Source organism: Bactrocera oleae, chromosome X, assembly GCF_042242935.1.
Source record: "Bactrocera oleae isolate idBacOlea1 chromosome X, idBacOlea1, whole genome shotgun sequence".
NCBI lineage: Eukaryota > Metazoa > Arthropoda > Insecta > Diptera > Tephritidae > Bactrocera > Bactrocera oleae.
This window is the reverse complement of record NC_091541.1, coordinates 23529488-23546653: the sequence shown is the minus strand read 5'-3', so window position 1 is coordinate 23546653 and position 17166 is coordinate 23529488. Positions and strand designations below refer to the sequence as shown.

Sequence of the window (17166 nt, the reverse complement as noted above, 5' to 3'; positions counted from 1 at the left end):
TTAAAAGCAGTTCCCTGCTTGGTGTAAAATATTCAACTACACCTGCCGTTACACAAATTGATTGGGCATTTTTAAACATGGATCCTTCCCATGTTAATGCAATTACTTTTGAGACAGTGCACAGCAATCATGACAGTATTTGTGTCTCTATTTCGAACTAAAATTTTCAGACTTAGTGCAATAGTTCTCAGTTTTTTTCCAAATATATTCGAATTAGAATGGTATAGCAATTTTGACGGTAGTTTCTAAGACAATTTTAAGAAAAATTTGTAAATAATCTAATTAAGAAATTTTAAATTATATGTATAATTTGTATAATTATATAAGACATTATTGTATAAATATATGATAGAAATTAATAAATTAAATAATAGAAAAGAAATTTAATTTGGTTATATGTACTTTAATGTATAAGAGTTTCTATAAAAATGTTAGGTCTTAAATGTTAATTATGTTTAATATTGTAAATATTATATAAAATTAATATCAAAATATAATTTTTAAAGTTGTTATTATTTATTATTATACTCATACTCCTCAATACAGTTGTAATGCATTTAAAAAAAAGCAATTATAAGCGAATACAAAAAATACAAGAACGATTTCGCATAATTTTAGTAAACTTAGTTTACAAATTGATCTAATTAATTTCACCGTGAATGTAAATAACTGAGGCAACAGTTCCTACTTTTAATTATTAAAATATATAAAGAAATCTCAAACTATTATACCATACCATACCAACTTTGCGAGAGTATAAAATGTTCGGTTACATCCGAAATTAGCGCTTCCTTACTTGTTTAAGATAAAGTTTTGCCAATACCTGAAAAAATTTCTCTCTTTTAACCCTTTGAATTTTAGGAGTTTAAAGAACGTTTGCGTTGTCATTTCATGACATTAAGTTTGTTAGTGTAAGTATTTTGTATCTCACCGTTTGTATCGAACATGTGGCAAATAGTACGTACTTGTACAAGTATTATAGTTTTGTTCACTTAATGGTTGTTTGTAACAAATAACAGAAAGCTAGGTAATATACGATTTTTTATATACTATAATCAGAGGCTATACAAGAATGAAAAGGTGTATTTTCGACATCGAACATTTGTAAAATTTCAAAAATTCCTTCGTTATTCCCCCCTTGAAATTTTAACATTATTTTGATTTTTAGCAGAAGGGAATCTGTAAAAGTTAAGCCATTTGTGTTGTTAACATTCTTAACCAGGTAATTTTGCTGTGGAAACCAGAGAATGAATAATATGTTATGTGAATTTTAAATTTTAATTGTACGTATATATTTGGGTGCTTTGTTTTTGAACTATTTTTTTTTCGATACCATGGTGAAATTTTGTTAAAAATACCAAAAAAAAAAAAATTCCCTGAAAGTTTGAGTTCTTAATACAATATAATATTATTATTAAGTACTAGACCAAGGCCTGTAAAGATTTTCGATCTAAAATACACGTAAAACTTGTTTTTTTTTCTTTTTAGTTTTATAATGGTGCGTTCAAAGGAAAAGATAAATCGATATTTAATTTATGTTATAATCGGACACACATGTTTCTATAGAAGCCAATTTCGATTAGTAGGCAACAGAAAAGGTTGGTCACATTTTTGTGTGCTCTTCGATTTTAGACTTTTGAATAAAGGCACTTGAAATGTTTACTATGGCATTCGGTGAGTCCACTTTGTCTCAAAAAAGTGTTTGTAAGTGGTACAAGCGCTTTATAGAAGGCCGAGAAGATGTTGATGACGTTGAGCATCCTGGAGGTGCTACCACATCAGCAAACGAAGAAAACGTCGAAACAGTGAAAAAATTGTTCTTGAAAATCGTCGAATAACTATTAGGGAAGTTGCAGAGGATCTTAGCATATCAATAAGACAATTTTCATCATATTTTACTTTTTTATTTGTGCTGTTAATGGCGACGAAGCCATAAAAGAACGGCAGTGTCAAATTGGTTTGCCAAATTTCGTTCTGGTAATTTTTTACTCAGAGATGAAAAACACTCTGGTCGTCCATTGGAAGTTGATGACGACCTAATCAAAGCAATAATCTATTCGGATCGTCACAGTACAACACATGAGATTGCAGAGAAGCTTCAGGTATCACATACATGCATTGAAAATCACTTAAAACAAATTGGCTATGTTCAAAAACTCGATAAATGGGTTCCTCACGAGCTGAAAGAAACGTATTTAATGCAACGCATTAACAGCGACTTTTAAAACGATTGATAACTGGCGATGAAAAATGGGTTGTTTACAACAATATCGAGCGGAAAAGATCGTGGAGCAGGCCAGGTGAACCAGCTTTAACAACATCAACAGCTGGTATTCATCAAGTGAAGGTTTTGTTATCAGTTTGGTGGGATTATAAAGGAATTGTCTACTTTGAACTCTTACCACCCAACCAAACGATCAATTCTGTTGTCTACATTGAACAACTAACGAAATTAAACAATGCAGTTGAAGAAAAGCGGCCCGAATTGATAAATCGAAAAGGTGTTGTATTCCATTATGATAATGCAAGGCCACACACATCTTTGGTCACTCGGCAAAAATTATTGGAGCTTGGTTGGGATGTTTTGCCACATCCACCATATATTCCTGACATCGCACCATCGGATTACTTTTTGTTTCGATCTTTACAAAACTCCTTGAATGGTAAAAATTTCAATAATAATGATGATGTCAAATCGTGCCTGATTCAGTTTTTTGCTAATAAAAACCAGAAGTTTTATGAACGTGGAATTATGATGCTGCTTGAAAGATGGCAAAAGGTCATTGATCAAAATCGGCAATACATTACAGAATAAAGTTATTTAGTTCCATGAAAAAATTGTCTTTGTTTTTAAAAAAAAAATTACTTAGTTGCCAACCCAGTCTATTAACTTTGTATGTAGGTTATAATCTATACTAATATTATAAATGCGAAAGTCCGTTTGTTTGTTAAGCTTTCACGCAAAAACTACTAAACAGATCATCATGAAATTTTGTACATATACTCTTAGAGGTGTCAGAATGAACATAGGATACTTTTTATTACAAAATTTATAAATTTTTTACGGATTATTAAAAAAATTATTTTGGAAGATTATATATGTTTGGAAAATAAATTTGAAAATTTTGAAATTGAAAAAAAAAAGTTTGGCAGAAATGATTATTTGTCGAAAAAATTAAAAATGAAAGAAAACATAAATGTATAAAAAACGTAAATCAGAGAAATAACACAAATATTATTAGTTACTTTTATTAAATATAAAAATGCCTCGAAAGCGGAAATTGGCGCTGTCAAGAAATTCTACGCCGGTGCGTAAGGCTAAAGTTACACGAAATAAAGAATGTGAAGTTCAAGCAGAGCTGAGAAGGTTACAGCAAGCAGATCGACAACGGGTTTTGAGAGCAGCTGAAACTTCTCATCAGGCACGAGTACGTTCGAAAAGACAAGCTAAGCAGCAGGAAGAAACGGAAACGCAAGAACAATTACAGGCAAGAAGAATTAATGATGCAGAAGTAAGAACCACGCGTCGTCGTAATTTCATAACTAAGAATTCGTCTGTATTTAATGGTAATGGTTTTCAATATGATCCTTTAGTTGAGTATTATAATCATCCCTTAATTGTTATTGGCTCAATGGAAAAAAAATGTCAGTATTGTGATGCTTTTAAATGGAAAGATGAAAATGCTGGAATGTGCTGCAGCACTGGTAAAGTTTCACTTCCATTACTTGGTGAACCAGAAGAACCGTTAAAAACTTTATTGTTTAGTGTCACAGATGAGTCAAACGATTTCTAAATAAAATAAGGAAGTATAATTCTTGCTTTAAAATGACATCCTTCGGAGTTGATAAAGTGATAAGAATGCCAGGATTTTCACCAACCTTTACTGTACAAGGGCAAATATATCATCAAATTGGATCACTATTTCCAGGAAATAATGATCAGCATAAATTTTTGCAGGTGTATTTTATGGGTGATGAGCAAAATGAAGTAAATCTCTAAGAGTATATGTACAAAATTTCATGATGATCTGTTTAGTAGTTTTTGCGTGAAAGCTTAACAAACAAACGGACTTTCGCATTTATAATATAAGTATTTACTAAGTTTTTCAAGTAAGTACTCCAAGCCAAGCAATAAAATTTATTATTTCTATTGATCCGTTTCTACTATAATGATATCTGATACTTATTTGTTGGAATCGATGCGAGCGAAGCCGCGGGTAAAAGCAAGTATATAATATAATGTAGCTGTATAATAACTTATTATATTATATAAAAAAATATGTCAAAGGATTTTATGGAATTATCAAGGAATAAAATAGTACTAAATACATTTTTTATTTTAAGGCTATTCATCCATTTCAGCTTTAAAATTTGTAATAGTGTAATTTCAAACGATATGAAAAGGAAAGTAAAAAAATGTGTTCAAAGTATTTACCATTACTTTTTACACATTTTTAATAACTTTCTGGCAATTTGTGGATACCATGCCAATAAAAATATTCATCTTTTGAAGCTAATCAATCAGACAATTTTCGACTTCTGAGTAAGAATCAAAGTGCTGCTCAGTCAATGCGTGTTTCATCGATGAAAACAAACGGTAATCGAAATGGGCCAAGTCTGGTAAATACGGCGGGTGGGGCAGCAGCTCCCAGCCATGTACTTTGAATGTATCCTGAACCGATTTTACTTTGTGTGCAGGTACATTGTCGTGTATCAAAATTATTTTGCCGTGTCTTTTGGTCCATTCTGGTCGTTTTTCGATCAATGCATGGTTCAAATTGATCATTTGTTGGCTATAGCGATTAGTGTTAACAGTTCACCAGGCTTTAAAAGATCTTGATATACCACAGCCTTCTGATCCCACCAAACAAAGAGCATTGCCTTTTTTACCGAATTGATCTGTTTTTGCAGTCGATGTTGACGGTTGTCCCGCATTAATCCATGATTTTCTTCGTTTAAGATGTTTAAAAAATCCATTTATCATCGCCTGTGACGATTTTATGCAAAACTGATTTTCTTTCGTGTCTCTGAAGCAAACTTTCCCAAGTGTTTTTTCGGTTTTCCATTTGTCTTTCATTCAATTCATGTGGCACCCATTTTCGACACTTTTGAATCTTTCCCATAGCTTTCAAACGGTAAGACCTGGTTGTGTGTTGTGCAACTTTTACTTGGCTGTCATTTGCTTTTGACTCAAAGTATCGTCTTCATCCAATATTGCTTGCAGTTCAGAGTGTTCAAACTTTTTTGGTGGTCTTCCACGTTCTTCATTTCTCACATCGAAATCATTCTCTCTGAACCGTTGAAACTATCTTTTGCATGCTGCTTCTGATAGAGCATAATCAACATATACCTCGACAAGCATTCGATGCGACTATACAGCACTTTTCTTCAAATAGAAACACAAAATTAATGCCTTCCGCAAATCATTACATTCCGCTACAAAATTTGACATTTTTAACCCAATGAAAAAAGATGGTGTTGTTTGTTCAATGACTGTGGGTGACTTGTGCACAACAAATATTCCCCATCAACATATTTGTATCTTAACGCTCATTTCATACCGGTATACCTGGTATTTAGAATTAGCATAGAGTTGGTTTTTATGGCCATCAGACTATGTGTGCAATTTGTATTGATATTAAAGCGATTATTATAATAAGATATTATTTTTTATACCCTGAAAAGGGTATATTTATTTTGCCACGAAGTTTGTAACACCCAGAAGGAATCGTCGGAGACCATATAAAGTATATATATAAATGATCACCGTGACGAGCTGAGTTGATTTAGCCATGTCCGTCCGTCTGTCCGTCTGTATATACGCGAACTAGTCCCTCAGTTTTGGAGATATCGATCTGAAATTTTGCACCTGTCCTTCTCTAACAAAGAAGCTGCTCATTTGTGGGAACGGCTGATTTCGGACCACTATAGCATATAGCTGCCATACAAACTGAACGGAATCAAGTGTTTGTATGGAAAACTCTTTCATTTGACGAGGTATCTTCATGAAATTTGGCGCGTGTTATTATTTAAGGCAATTATCTAATCCTCGAAGAAATAATATAGATCGGATGACTATAGCATATAGCTGCCATACAAACTGAACAAACGGAATGAAGCGCTTGTATAGGAAACTCTTTCATTTGACAAGCTATCTTCACGAAATTTTGCATGTAATATTATTTAAGGCAACAATTTAATCTCCGAAGAAATTGTATAGATCGGATGACTATAGCATATAGCTGCCATATTAACTGAACGATCGGAGTAAAGTGCTTGCTTGGAAATTTATTTTATTTGACGAGGTATCTTCACGAAATTAGGCACGAGTTATTGCTTAAGGCAACAAATTATTCTCCACAGAAATTGGTCAGATCAAATCACTATATCATATAGCTGCTATATAAATTGAACGTTCGTAATCAAGTTCTTGTAAGGGGCCTTTGTATTTGTGAAGGGTATTATAGCTTCGGCGCAACCGACGTTTTTTATTGTTTTTACATAACATTACACCTCTACGTAAGGGCAGCTGTGAACTCAGACGTTATGTCTAAATGAGGGTGAAGCAGCGCCCCTTAACTTCGTCCAGTGATAAGGTGATACCTCACATACCATCACCAATAATTTTATGCACAAAGATACACCATTATTGGATAATCACGCCCTCTCAAAATAACTCACATATTTAAAGATATATCCGGTATAAAGTCAATTGGAAGTTAGAAAACTGTGATATTAAGTTTATGGGAGCTAAGGGAAAAATTGATCAGATTCAGCCCATTCTTGATATATGGAGAACATTTTTTACGAACTTTGATAATATACAAGTATATCACAGATTGACCGATAATTCCGGTAGAGGTTCGCAATAGGAACTAAGCTCCACATATTTGATATCTGGGGGCTGGAATAGTTGTAGTCCGATTTTGACAATTTTTGTCACAAGGTGACACACCTTAAAAGCACTACTCGTAAAAACTCCCGATACATTCATTGGTGCTTAATTTGTACACTAGAAAGTAAAATAAGCAGATAGAATTTAAAGCTCTGTTAACATATGTGTGCCAAATTTAGTTGCAATTAATCAACCATTGTTTAATTTTGAAACGCGCCCCTACAAAGTTTTTCGTATCACTTTGGGTGTTAAATTAAGTGTCTCTAACGCTTTTCTTTATGGAGTTAACGCGATTTTATTTGTTTTCAACATAATCGTTATATGAGGAGTGGGCAGTAAGTTTGGTTGATTTAGCTTAAATGTTTTGGGAAATATGCACATTATTAGAGGGCGGGGCTGCGCCAACTTTTTCAAAATATTTTCACCCACAAAGGCTACTTTCTCATTCGCACCGTATCACCAAATAACAGTCTTGCATCTTATTGTGGAGCTTAATTATGGTGCTTTATAGGCTTTCGATTTATCTGCCTCAACGGCTGTGCAACCTGCACCATGTTCGCGCATTGCGCCACCACTCCAGTCGAGTGGCCACGAAACGACCTCCACGGCCCTAAGGAGCTCACACAGGCAGCATGACTCCCAATCTCATCAATCCCACCCCAACCTTCATCCAGCTCCAATCTTCGTGCGTGAACCACTCAGTAACTCCTGGTTCCTCGCACAGTCTGTTCCGTGTGCCAGACCATAATACGCCGGAACTACACATCGGTCAAGTGCAATTCTTGTACTGGCTGGTGTCACTTTCTGTCGTGGCCTGCGTACCACACGTGAGTGGAGTGCGTCGTACGTTGCCCTGTTCTGTAGGAGTCTGCCCCCGCGATCCCATATAGTAGCGTCGTAAACAACACCAGAGTGCGACAACCGCTCATGCGGATATTATAGCTGCAACAACCACCACCTACACGTACCTCCCTTATCCCAGGATCCCCACCGGGCACCCGAAACGAACGCGACTCCTACAATTTGACTGCAACGGACTCCAGTGTAAGATCGAGGAGATAGTTGCATTTATGAGCCGGGAACGCGTATCGATAGCTGCGAACCAAGAAACCAAGCTAAACAGCCGCTCAGATCTTCTGAGTTGTGCAGGTTTCAACGTTTTACGTAAATATATCCACATGACACTAACCACCTCTTTGCATGTCCAACAAACCCAACTCATCTAACACCCTTTTCTTTATGGTCAGACCCCGTCAAACTATAACTTACCACCCAAGCGGGGACCAGATAACCGTTACAACAATAATACTGGTAACAAAAAAAAGTTTCAAACTGAGAGTATTTTCCTGGAAATAAAAATTAAATACTTGTATTATAAACGGTTCAATAATCGGACTACAAAAGCGGCCACAAAAGTGGATGCTGACGAAAATAATGTCTAGATACAGCATAGTCAGGTGATCTGCTGAATTTTAAATCAATTGCTACTTTTGTTTATGTACTTGAAAATGAAAATACAAAAAATTTGAAGTTGTGTTTATAAATTCTCTATATACCCTGTATGACATAACATAATCTCCGGTTGAAAATTGGTTCACATATTTTTCTTTGTCGTAATTTGTCCAACTCAAATATGCAACGGTGCTATATCGCTTATACCGTTTTCGTCTTTATAAATAAATACCATTTACTATATTGCATTGTTTATAATAATATAATTTAATATATATGTACCTTAGCCACATTCATCTGACCAAATTAGATACATTCTTTCGGTCCAATTCACATGTTGTTTAGCAAATGATAACCGCAGTTGTTTGTGCCTTGCAGTGACCAGTGGTTTTTTTGTACTATTGTACTTCTGTTTAAGCCGGCAGACCTTAAAGTATTCCGTACAGTTTTAAGAGAATCGTTAATATCATGATTTTTAATTAACGACTTGTGTATTTGTACTACGTTTTCATATAATAAACTCCTCAAATATCTTAAAATAGAACGCTGAATACTTGGATATAGTACATTTTTCAGCCGCCTTTATTAATACTTGATAGATTAGCTGTGTTTTTCGTATGCATTTTAATCAGCTAAATGAAACACAAGTTTTTTTTTTTTTATTGGAAATGAAAAAAAAAGTTTCACGACTCACACTCATGTATTTTAATGGCTTAAAAATATAACGTCTTTCATATTGATATACATTTTTCACTTTGTTCCATCAAGTGCTGAAAATGAAATGAATTCACTTAGTATTGTTTCCTACCTATTTTCTTGGACTCACGTTTTTTTTACGCCAAATGAAGGGCAATGATGGTGTTGCATGGTAAAAAAAAACTGAACTCGTACTTGTATAACACACAAAAACTTAACATTTTTGAAATCACTTTGCTTCGTTTTTATATTAGCAGGCTAGCTAGGAAATATATTTTAATTTTTATGAAAATCATATACAATATATTGTATAATATCGGAATTACAATTTTCATAACTATAGTACGATTCTACGTCCACCATTTTTTTAAATAATGTTTGGGAAAACCCGATCATATGTCAAGTAGTATTAAAATTTTGTGTAAAAATATCTTCGATTTTTTATAAAAAATATATAAATTCAGAGGATGGTTTTAATATTTGCAATTACTATATTGCTTTTCAGAAGTGAAGAAGAATCTTCATCAGTAATACCACCATCAAATCTTGGAAAAGGCATCGAACTTATATGTTGTTTAAAATATTTATAAAACAAGTAACCGAAAAAATATACAAAAGCATTTTTACCTTGAAAGCGGCTTTCATCTACGTTCACATTTACCTCGATTTGTATATTTTGGAATAAGGTAGAATTGGTAAGTCTTGGTAAACATAGAAAAGTTTTTTGAACCAAAGCTACGCTTTTGAGAGAGCTATTCAAAAATGACTCACACTGGTAAACTGGCAATTCTATCCTATGCCCCAGGCTTGTCTGAAAAGATAAGAGGCACGCTTCGAAGTTATTCTGACATCAAATACCCAGTCCCCCCACTGCGTTTATGTCCAAAAGAATCCTCCAGTCTATCCTGAGTCTGTTTTATAATCATTAAGGATGCCAATACCTTGGACGAAAAGTGTTAAAACACTAGAAGCTACACGAGAAGTACGATTTTCGTCACTGTAATTCCTCAAACCAATAATCAAACCTCTATTTTTCTTTTGGAAGGTGAATTTTTAGAGAAGTTTCGTCACAGCACATCGAAACAAATCTCTGTGCGTCTGCGAAACCACGGCTTCTCAACTCCAGGGATTTAATGCAGCTAAAATTGCAGTCAGGGTTACGTGGCCAACCGTGAACAAATTACGCCATGACCAATTCAAATGGGCGGTAAATACCTGTACATGATAGGTGATACAAAATTAAATCCAGAGCCAGTATTTTCAATTTCGTATCATACCTATAATCCTTCAAGGTACGGGGCGCATTTTTTAGGCAATTTCTCACACATATCACAAGATGTGAAGTTTGCCGAATAACTCTGCAATTTGTCTATTTTCTTCCTGACTATTTATGGACAATTTTTAATTTTTTTCTTAAATTTCTATTATATTTTCGAAAGCTCTCACCTTATTTTGTAATCCTGCGAGTATTTTGTCTAACTGCTTCCGATACATTATTTTTCTAAAAGTCGAAACAGTTTCTATTAGAGAATAGTTAAGATGTATCGGATAAAAATCTTCACTACTTAATTCCATAATGTCTTGTTCATTTGGTTATTATTACACTACCCATTTGTCCATTATAAGCTATTGCTTTCTCTATTTTAATTGCTTGATAATAAACATAAATTTAAATCCTGGGTAGCGGACTTTGATATCAACCGTCCCTTCCTAACCTTAAGCGAAAAATGCCTTTGGCACGCAACGGGTATAACCGAACATTTCATACTCTTACAACTTAAAAGGATCAAAGCCGGGGAAATAACTTCAAGTTCTGGCAAAATTTCATTTAAAAAAATGTGACGAAGGAATTCACCATTCATTGTTCGACGAAACTGAATAGTTTACATTAAAATTATTATCTTATTAACTTATGTATATTATTGGTTATAGATTCAATTAGTTTTATTTTACTTCCCGTCTGCGAAAATTATATTAAAATTATCTTCAAATAATATATATCTGACGTATACTCAACCAAAACGGCTAAATTTAATATATTGAGTTGATGTTCAAAACGTCAACCAGAGGATCGGAATTGATTATATTAGGGGGATTATTTAGTCTCTTCGGTTGAGTTTATGGTATCGCATTTAAGATGATTTAAGTATAATTTTCGCTGACGGGAAGTTAAATATAGTAATAAGACTGAGTCTATGACCTTCAGAATAAGTTAATTTGGTTTTATATTTGATTGTAATTCATCCACAATTTCGTCGAACAATGAAATTGAACCCTTTCGCTGCATTTTTTATACTCTTACAACATGTTGCTACAGAGTATAATAGTTTTGTTCACCTAATGGTTGCTTGTATCACCTAAAGCTAATTGAGATAAATATAGGGTTATATATTATATATTTAAATGATCAGGATGACGAGACAAGTGGAAATCCGGGTCACTGTCTGTATGTCCGTCCGTCTAAGCGATATATTGAGTAACAACACATATTCCTTAGCACCCAAGGGAGTTTGGTATCGCAAATGGGCAAAATCGGACCATACCCACGCCCCCAAAACGCCAATAAAGTGCCATAACTAAGCCGCAACTTAAGATGAAAAACTATAGTTTGGTACAGAAGATCGCAGAAGCCACGGACACCTGCTGGCTAATAGCTTGTTTAAAATGGGCGTGGTTTCGCCCCCTAATTACATTGATGTACATATCTTCCAAACCGATATATCAATCTATCTTTCTGAGAAGAAATGATTTTCTCACCTCTTCAAATTCTGTGAAAATGTGTAAAATCGGATAACAACCACGCCCATTCCCCATATAACGGTTATGTTCAAAACTACTAGAAGTACTATAACTCACTAAATAAATGTGCCACAAGCATTAAATTTCACAACCAAGATAGTAGAGAAAGGCTTTTTAGGATCTGGTGTGAAAATTGGACGGAGGGCGTGGCACCGTCTACCGATAGGTAAAATCCTACATCTCAAGAACTACTCGACCTAACCAAATTTGGTGCGTGAGGTTACCCAAACATTCCTATTAGACACTGTAAAATGAGCGGAATCGGATGACAACTACGCCTAATTCTCATATAACAAACTTTTAATTTATATTTGATTCTTTCACTTTACAGTACAAAAATCAAACACCAATAAAGTTATCAGAATAAAACTTTGCACAAATAGTGCTCTCAAGGTATTTCATCATTCGTCCAAAGATTGTCGAAATCGAAATTTTATTTATATTGAGTCCCATTAATATAATTTTATAACTTTTAAGAAAACGTGTCCACTTAATTTCATTGAAATATCACACATTTTGACCCACCTAAACGGTTTAAAGTCAGGTGGAAAGTCGAAAATCATTATATAGGATATCTTGGGGGCAGAGAAGTGGAAGGGAAAAATAACTTATTTTCCACTTTTGGCACACGAGTATATTGTTATTAGATAAGGATACTCTCTGAGTTCCTATAATATATCTCACAGATTGACCGATATTTTCGATAATAAGATCGCAATAGGAACTGCGGTCCATATATTCTTTACCTGGGGCTTGAACAGTTCTGGTTCGATTTTAATAATTGTTGGTCATAAGCTGGCACACTTCAAGGGTACTATTTTTGCAAAGTTTTATTCCGATGCCCTAATTGGTGCTTCATTTTTATACTGGAAAGTGAAAGAATCAAATGGCATTTATGGTACCTGTTATATCGAAAGTGGGACATAGGAATGTCAGAATGCTATGCAATGAAATCAGTTGAGCAGGTCCCGAGATATGGGTTTTCACCTAAATATGAGCGGTGCCACGTTCTATGTCGTATGATCTCGCGTATAAAATTGTATGTTTCTGACGCATTTATTCATTGATTTATCGCGCTATTGGTAGTTTTTAACAAATCATTATATGGGCAGTGGGCGGAATTCTTATCTGATTTCATCCATTTTTAGAGTGTCGATAGGGGTGCTGAAGGGAATTGTCCTGAGGGATTTGATTATTATAGCTTGAACAGTTTAGGAGTTATGTTTATTAAACCTCTTAGAGGGCGGGCCACGACCATTTTTTTTATTTAAACCCACAGGTGCCCCTTGCTATTGCGATCCCCTGTACTAAATTGCAAATTTTATATCTTAATTTAGTGGTGAGTTATAGCACTTTATAGCCTTTCCTTTAATGGCGTTTTGTAGGCGTGGCAGTGGACCGATTACGCCCATCTCCGAACACATCCCCCCTTTTTTTTGCCAAGAATCGTGCACCAAGTCTTATTACGATATCTCAAATTTTACTCAAGTTACAACTTGCACAGACGGACGGGCAGAGAGTCATCCGAATTTCAACACATCTCTTTATCCTGATCATATACAATATATAAATATATTACTTGTATATTATGTAATATATAACCCTATATCTATCTCGATTAGTGTTTGGTGATACAAACAACCGTTAAGTGAACAACTCTATTATACTCTGTAGCAACATGTTACAAAAGTATAAACATCGTACGTCATTTTAACTAAAATTAAGAAACAAAGAGTTTTACTATACAACTATCAATTTAAATATAAATAACTAGAATCAATCAAGTAAGCCTTATACCAGGAAATAAGCCTTCAACTAGGAAATAAGAAAGATACATAATTTAAACGTTCAAAAATAATTATATTTAGATCTTTTTGTAATGTTGTGGTTAGAAATGAATTATTAACATTTGTATTTAAAAATGTTCAAATTACTCACAAATAGTACAACGCTGATATTAACTCATGTATGAAATAAAAATAAAATAAATTGCTATAGAAAGCTTAAATCGTATATATATATATTTCTTTTATAAGTTAAAATCAAATTTTTTTATTTATCTGTTTAACTGATTATCGTAAGTAACAATACAATTTTTTAATTTACGGTTCAAAGGAATTTATTTAGACATAGACCATCTCCAACGCTGAAAGCCGTCTTTTCTTTGTCTTCTTCGTTTACCTCCACATGCCAATAACCACTTTTTAAAACAAGTTTTGAAAACCATTTTTTTGCCTGATAACGAGTCAAGTGTGTCATCGATTCTAGGTAGGGGATAACTGTCTTTCTTCGTTACATCATTCAACCTTCTATAGTCCACACAAAATCTCATGTTGCCATCTTTCTTCTTCACAAGTACTACAGGTGAGCTCCACGGACTCTCTGATGGTTCGATTACGCCGCTTTCGCTCATTTCATGTATGGTCTGACTTACAACTTCACGTTTTGCTAAACGAATGCTCCGAGGAGCCCTGCGGATTGGTCTTCCATCACCTGTGTTAATAAAATGTTTCACAACTTCGGTTATTCCTGGTTTGGCATCGTCTTTATCAAATATGGATAATATCTGAGAAGAAGTTGTTTAGCTGTAGTTTGATAGTTTGCCTCTAGTTCCGGTCCATGCATTAATTTCGCTCGATATATCGTTTTCGTCCAGGGAATCTTCCTCAAGACCTATTTCGCAATTTATCACGGCCTCAATCTCTTGACACTCCCCTAATACAGCTTCTTTGGAAAGTTTGATTGGTAACTTACACTCTCACACTATCTTGTCTTATCATAGCCAGGGTTTTGCCTATAAGTAAGTTTGGTGTAGATTCTTTTGTAGCCTCAACAATCCACCATTTGTTTAACCCATAGTCTCCATCTATTTCTGCCCAAATAACTGCTTCTGATGTTGGTGGAATCTGCTGGCTCTCTGTTGTTATCACTTGTCTAACGTTGTACTTATTATCGTAACCGAACATAAGTAGCACTTTCATATTTCTATAGGACATAATCCTGTTTTTCATGTCAATTTTGATTCCTTGATTCGTTAGAAAGTATACTCCAACTATGACTTCGTCAACGATATCTGCCACTATAAAATTGTGTAACACGGCTGCCTTTCCAATTACGATCTCGCACGTTACTTTTCCGAGAACTAGGGTATCTTCTCCAGTTGCAGTACGCAACTTTGCCCCAGCTAACGGTCTCACTTCTTTCTCAACCAGATCAGATCGAATTATGGAATGTGATGCGCCCGTATCCACAGTCACAGTAACGGTAACGTTACTCGTATTCCGGCTTATTTGTGAAATGGAGATTACAGGGCATTTGCTTGCGGGAGCCAGCCCGTGCCCTTTTCGGCTGGCTTGCTTTAGTTTTAACGATTGGTTTGATTTACCATTTGCTTGATCTTCCTCAGCTTTCCGTTTACGTCCAACTGGATTATTGGGCTGGTTACAGTTGCGCGCAATATGGCCACTTTTTCCGCAGTTGAAGCAGTTAAGCACACCATCATTTTTCTTATGCGCTTCCGTAGATTTTTCCAGTGCTTTCTGCATGTTGTCAATTTTTTTAAGTAATTGGTTCACCCGAGTGTGTTCCTCTATATCTACTTTGTGAGCTTTAAATGTTTGATTGCAAAGCAGAGATGCAGTTTCCTGTATCAGAGCATACGAAACGGTTTCTGTAAACGTCAATTTTGGACATGCTAATGCAGCGAATCGTTTAGTGTTATCTCGTATTCCATTGACGAAAGTCTGAATTTTCGTGTCCTCGATGTATTCCACAGATTTATGTGCATAAGCTAAGTGAGCTAACCTCTCAATCTCTGTAGAAAACTCCTGCAGAGACTCATTGGCTTTCTGGCGACGATTTCGCGACTCGATTTGAAAGATCTGCTTCCTGTGCTCACTACCATACCGTCTTTCTAATGCACCCATCAACGTTTCATAACTACTCGCCTCGCAGTTTGGAATGGTCTGTAATATCTCCGCTGCATATCCTTTTAATGCAACGAACAATGCAGCTACTTTATCTTCAGCGTTCCAATTATTTGAAGATGCCGTCTTTTCGAATTGAAGCTTAAAAACGTAGAACGGAACAGTGCCATCAAAGGATGGAGGTTTTACCTTGCCAGAAGCTGTTGACACAATTGGCCGATTTAATTGTAGCTCACGGAGACGATCTTTCAATTATTTTACTTCAGTTTTAATTCTATCCCGCTCTTCCGAAATCTGTGAGGACGCTTCTGCTATTTGTGAGGTCACCTGTGCTGATATACGTGCATCTTGCGCTGCAAACTGCTCTTCCAACTGTGTGGATACCTGTGCTGATATACGTGCATTTTGCGCTGCGAACTGCTCTTCCAACTGCGTTTTTAACGAGGACACCTCTGTTATTTATTGGGTTATACGTGCAACCTGCTCTTTAAATTGTGACGATATTTCTGTTGATATTTGCGTTGACATTTGAGACATACGTGTATCCTACTCTTTAAATTGTGTCGACATTTGCGTTGACATCTCTTTCCCCATCTGCGATATTGCAGCAAAAATCATGTTTATGTCCACAATCTTTGACGAGCATTTAACCTCTTCCTTTTCTTCTATCTTTGTTGTCTCTTTCACTCATTTTAATTATATTCAACGACGACAAGCGACAGGCAGCATCTGTCAAATATTAACATAAGTATTTGCTAGAGTTTTGAATTATTTTACATTTCACATATTAGCGGTAACACTACAGCTGCCAGTTGTTGTAGGCAAAATTAGAAATGCTTTTAATACAGCGACTGCGACAATCTGCACGCCTGCTGTCGTAAAGTCGTGCTGTTGTCTAAAAAAAAATTATATCTCACTAAATACTAATTTTAATTTATGTCATTGCCATATGTTTCAATTAAGGGTGTATGAATATGAATCTTGCGTTTGTTAATTAATACTTTTTGGTTTTTCTTTCATTGTGAAGTACAATTGATACAATTAAGTTCTGAATATGGCATCATTTAAATGGCCTCCACGACTTCTTTTGCCGGAACGAATTCGATGAACCCAATTTTCAAGTACTTTTTCCACTAAATCAAGTCGCATGTCATGAATATCACATTTTATATTGACTTCTAAAGCTTGAAGAGAATTTGGTTTATTGCTAAATACCAATGAGTTTAAATAACCTCACAAGAAGTACAATAGTATAGTGGTGTTAAATCACAACTTCTTGGAGGACATTAAATGTCCTGATTTCTTGAAATTATCTAATCTCCAAACATTTCTCCCAATAATTGGGTTGTGGCACGTGCTGTGTGGCACGTAGCCCCGCTTTGTTGGAACCAGATGTTG

General features: G+C 35.1%; 1 protein-coding gene across 6 annotated transcripts in view; it reads left to right on the top strand.

The window, feature by feature from the left end:
* Positions 1-17166, top strand: part of Zyx (lipoma-preferred partner zyxin) — a 412145-nt gene that overhangs the window by 360535 nt on the left and 34444 nt on the right. The window contains exon 10 of one of the 6 annotated variants that reach the window (XM_070112676.1): positions 9549-9648. The exons of 3 other annotated variants lie outside the window; for them this stretch is intronic. In XM_070112676.1, coding sequence (XP_069968777.1) covers positions 9549-9633 — 85 coding nt within the window. In that variant the 3' untranslated portion in view covers positions 9634-9648. Of the gene's footprint in view, positions 1-1488; positions 3112-9548; positions 9649-17166 lie in introns of those variants that run through there. 2 more of the 6 variants (XM_070112675.1, XM_070112678.1) reach the window with 2 other exon arrangements.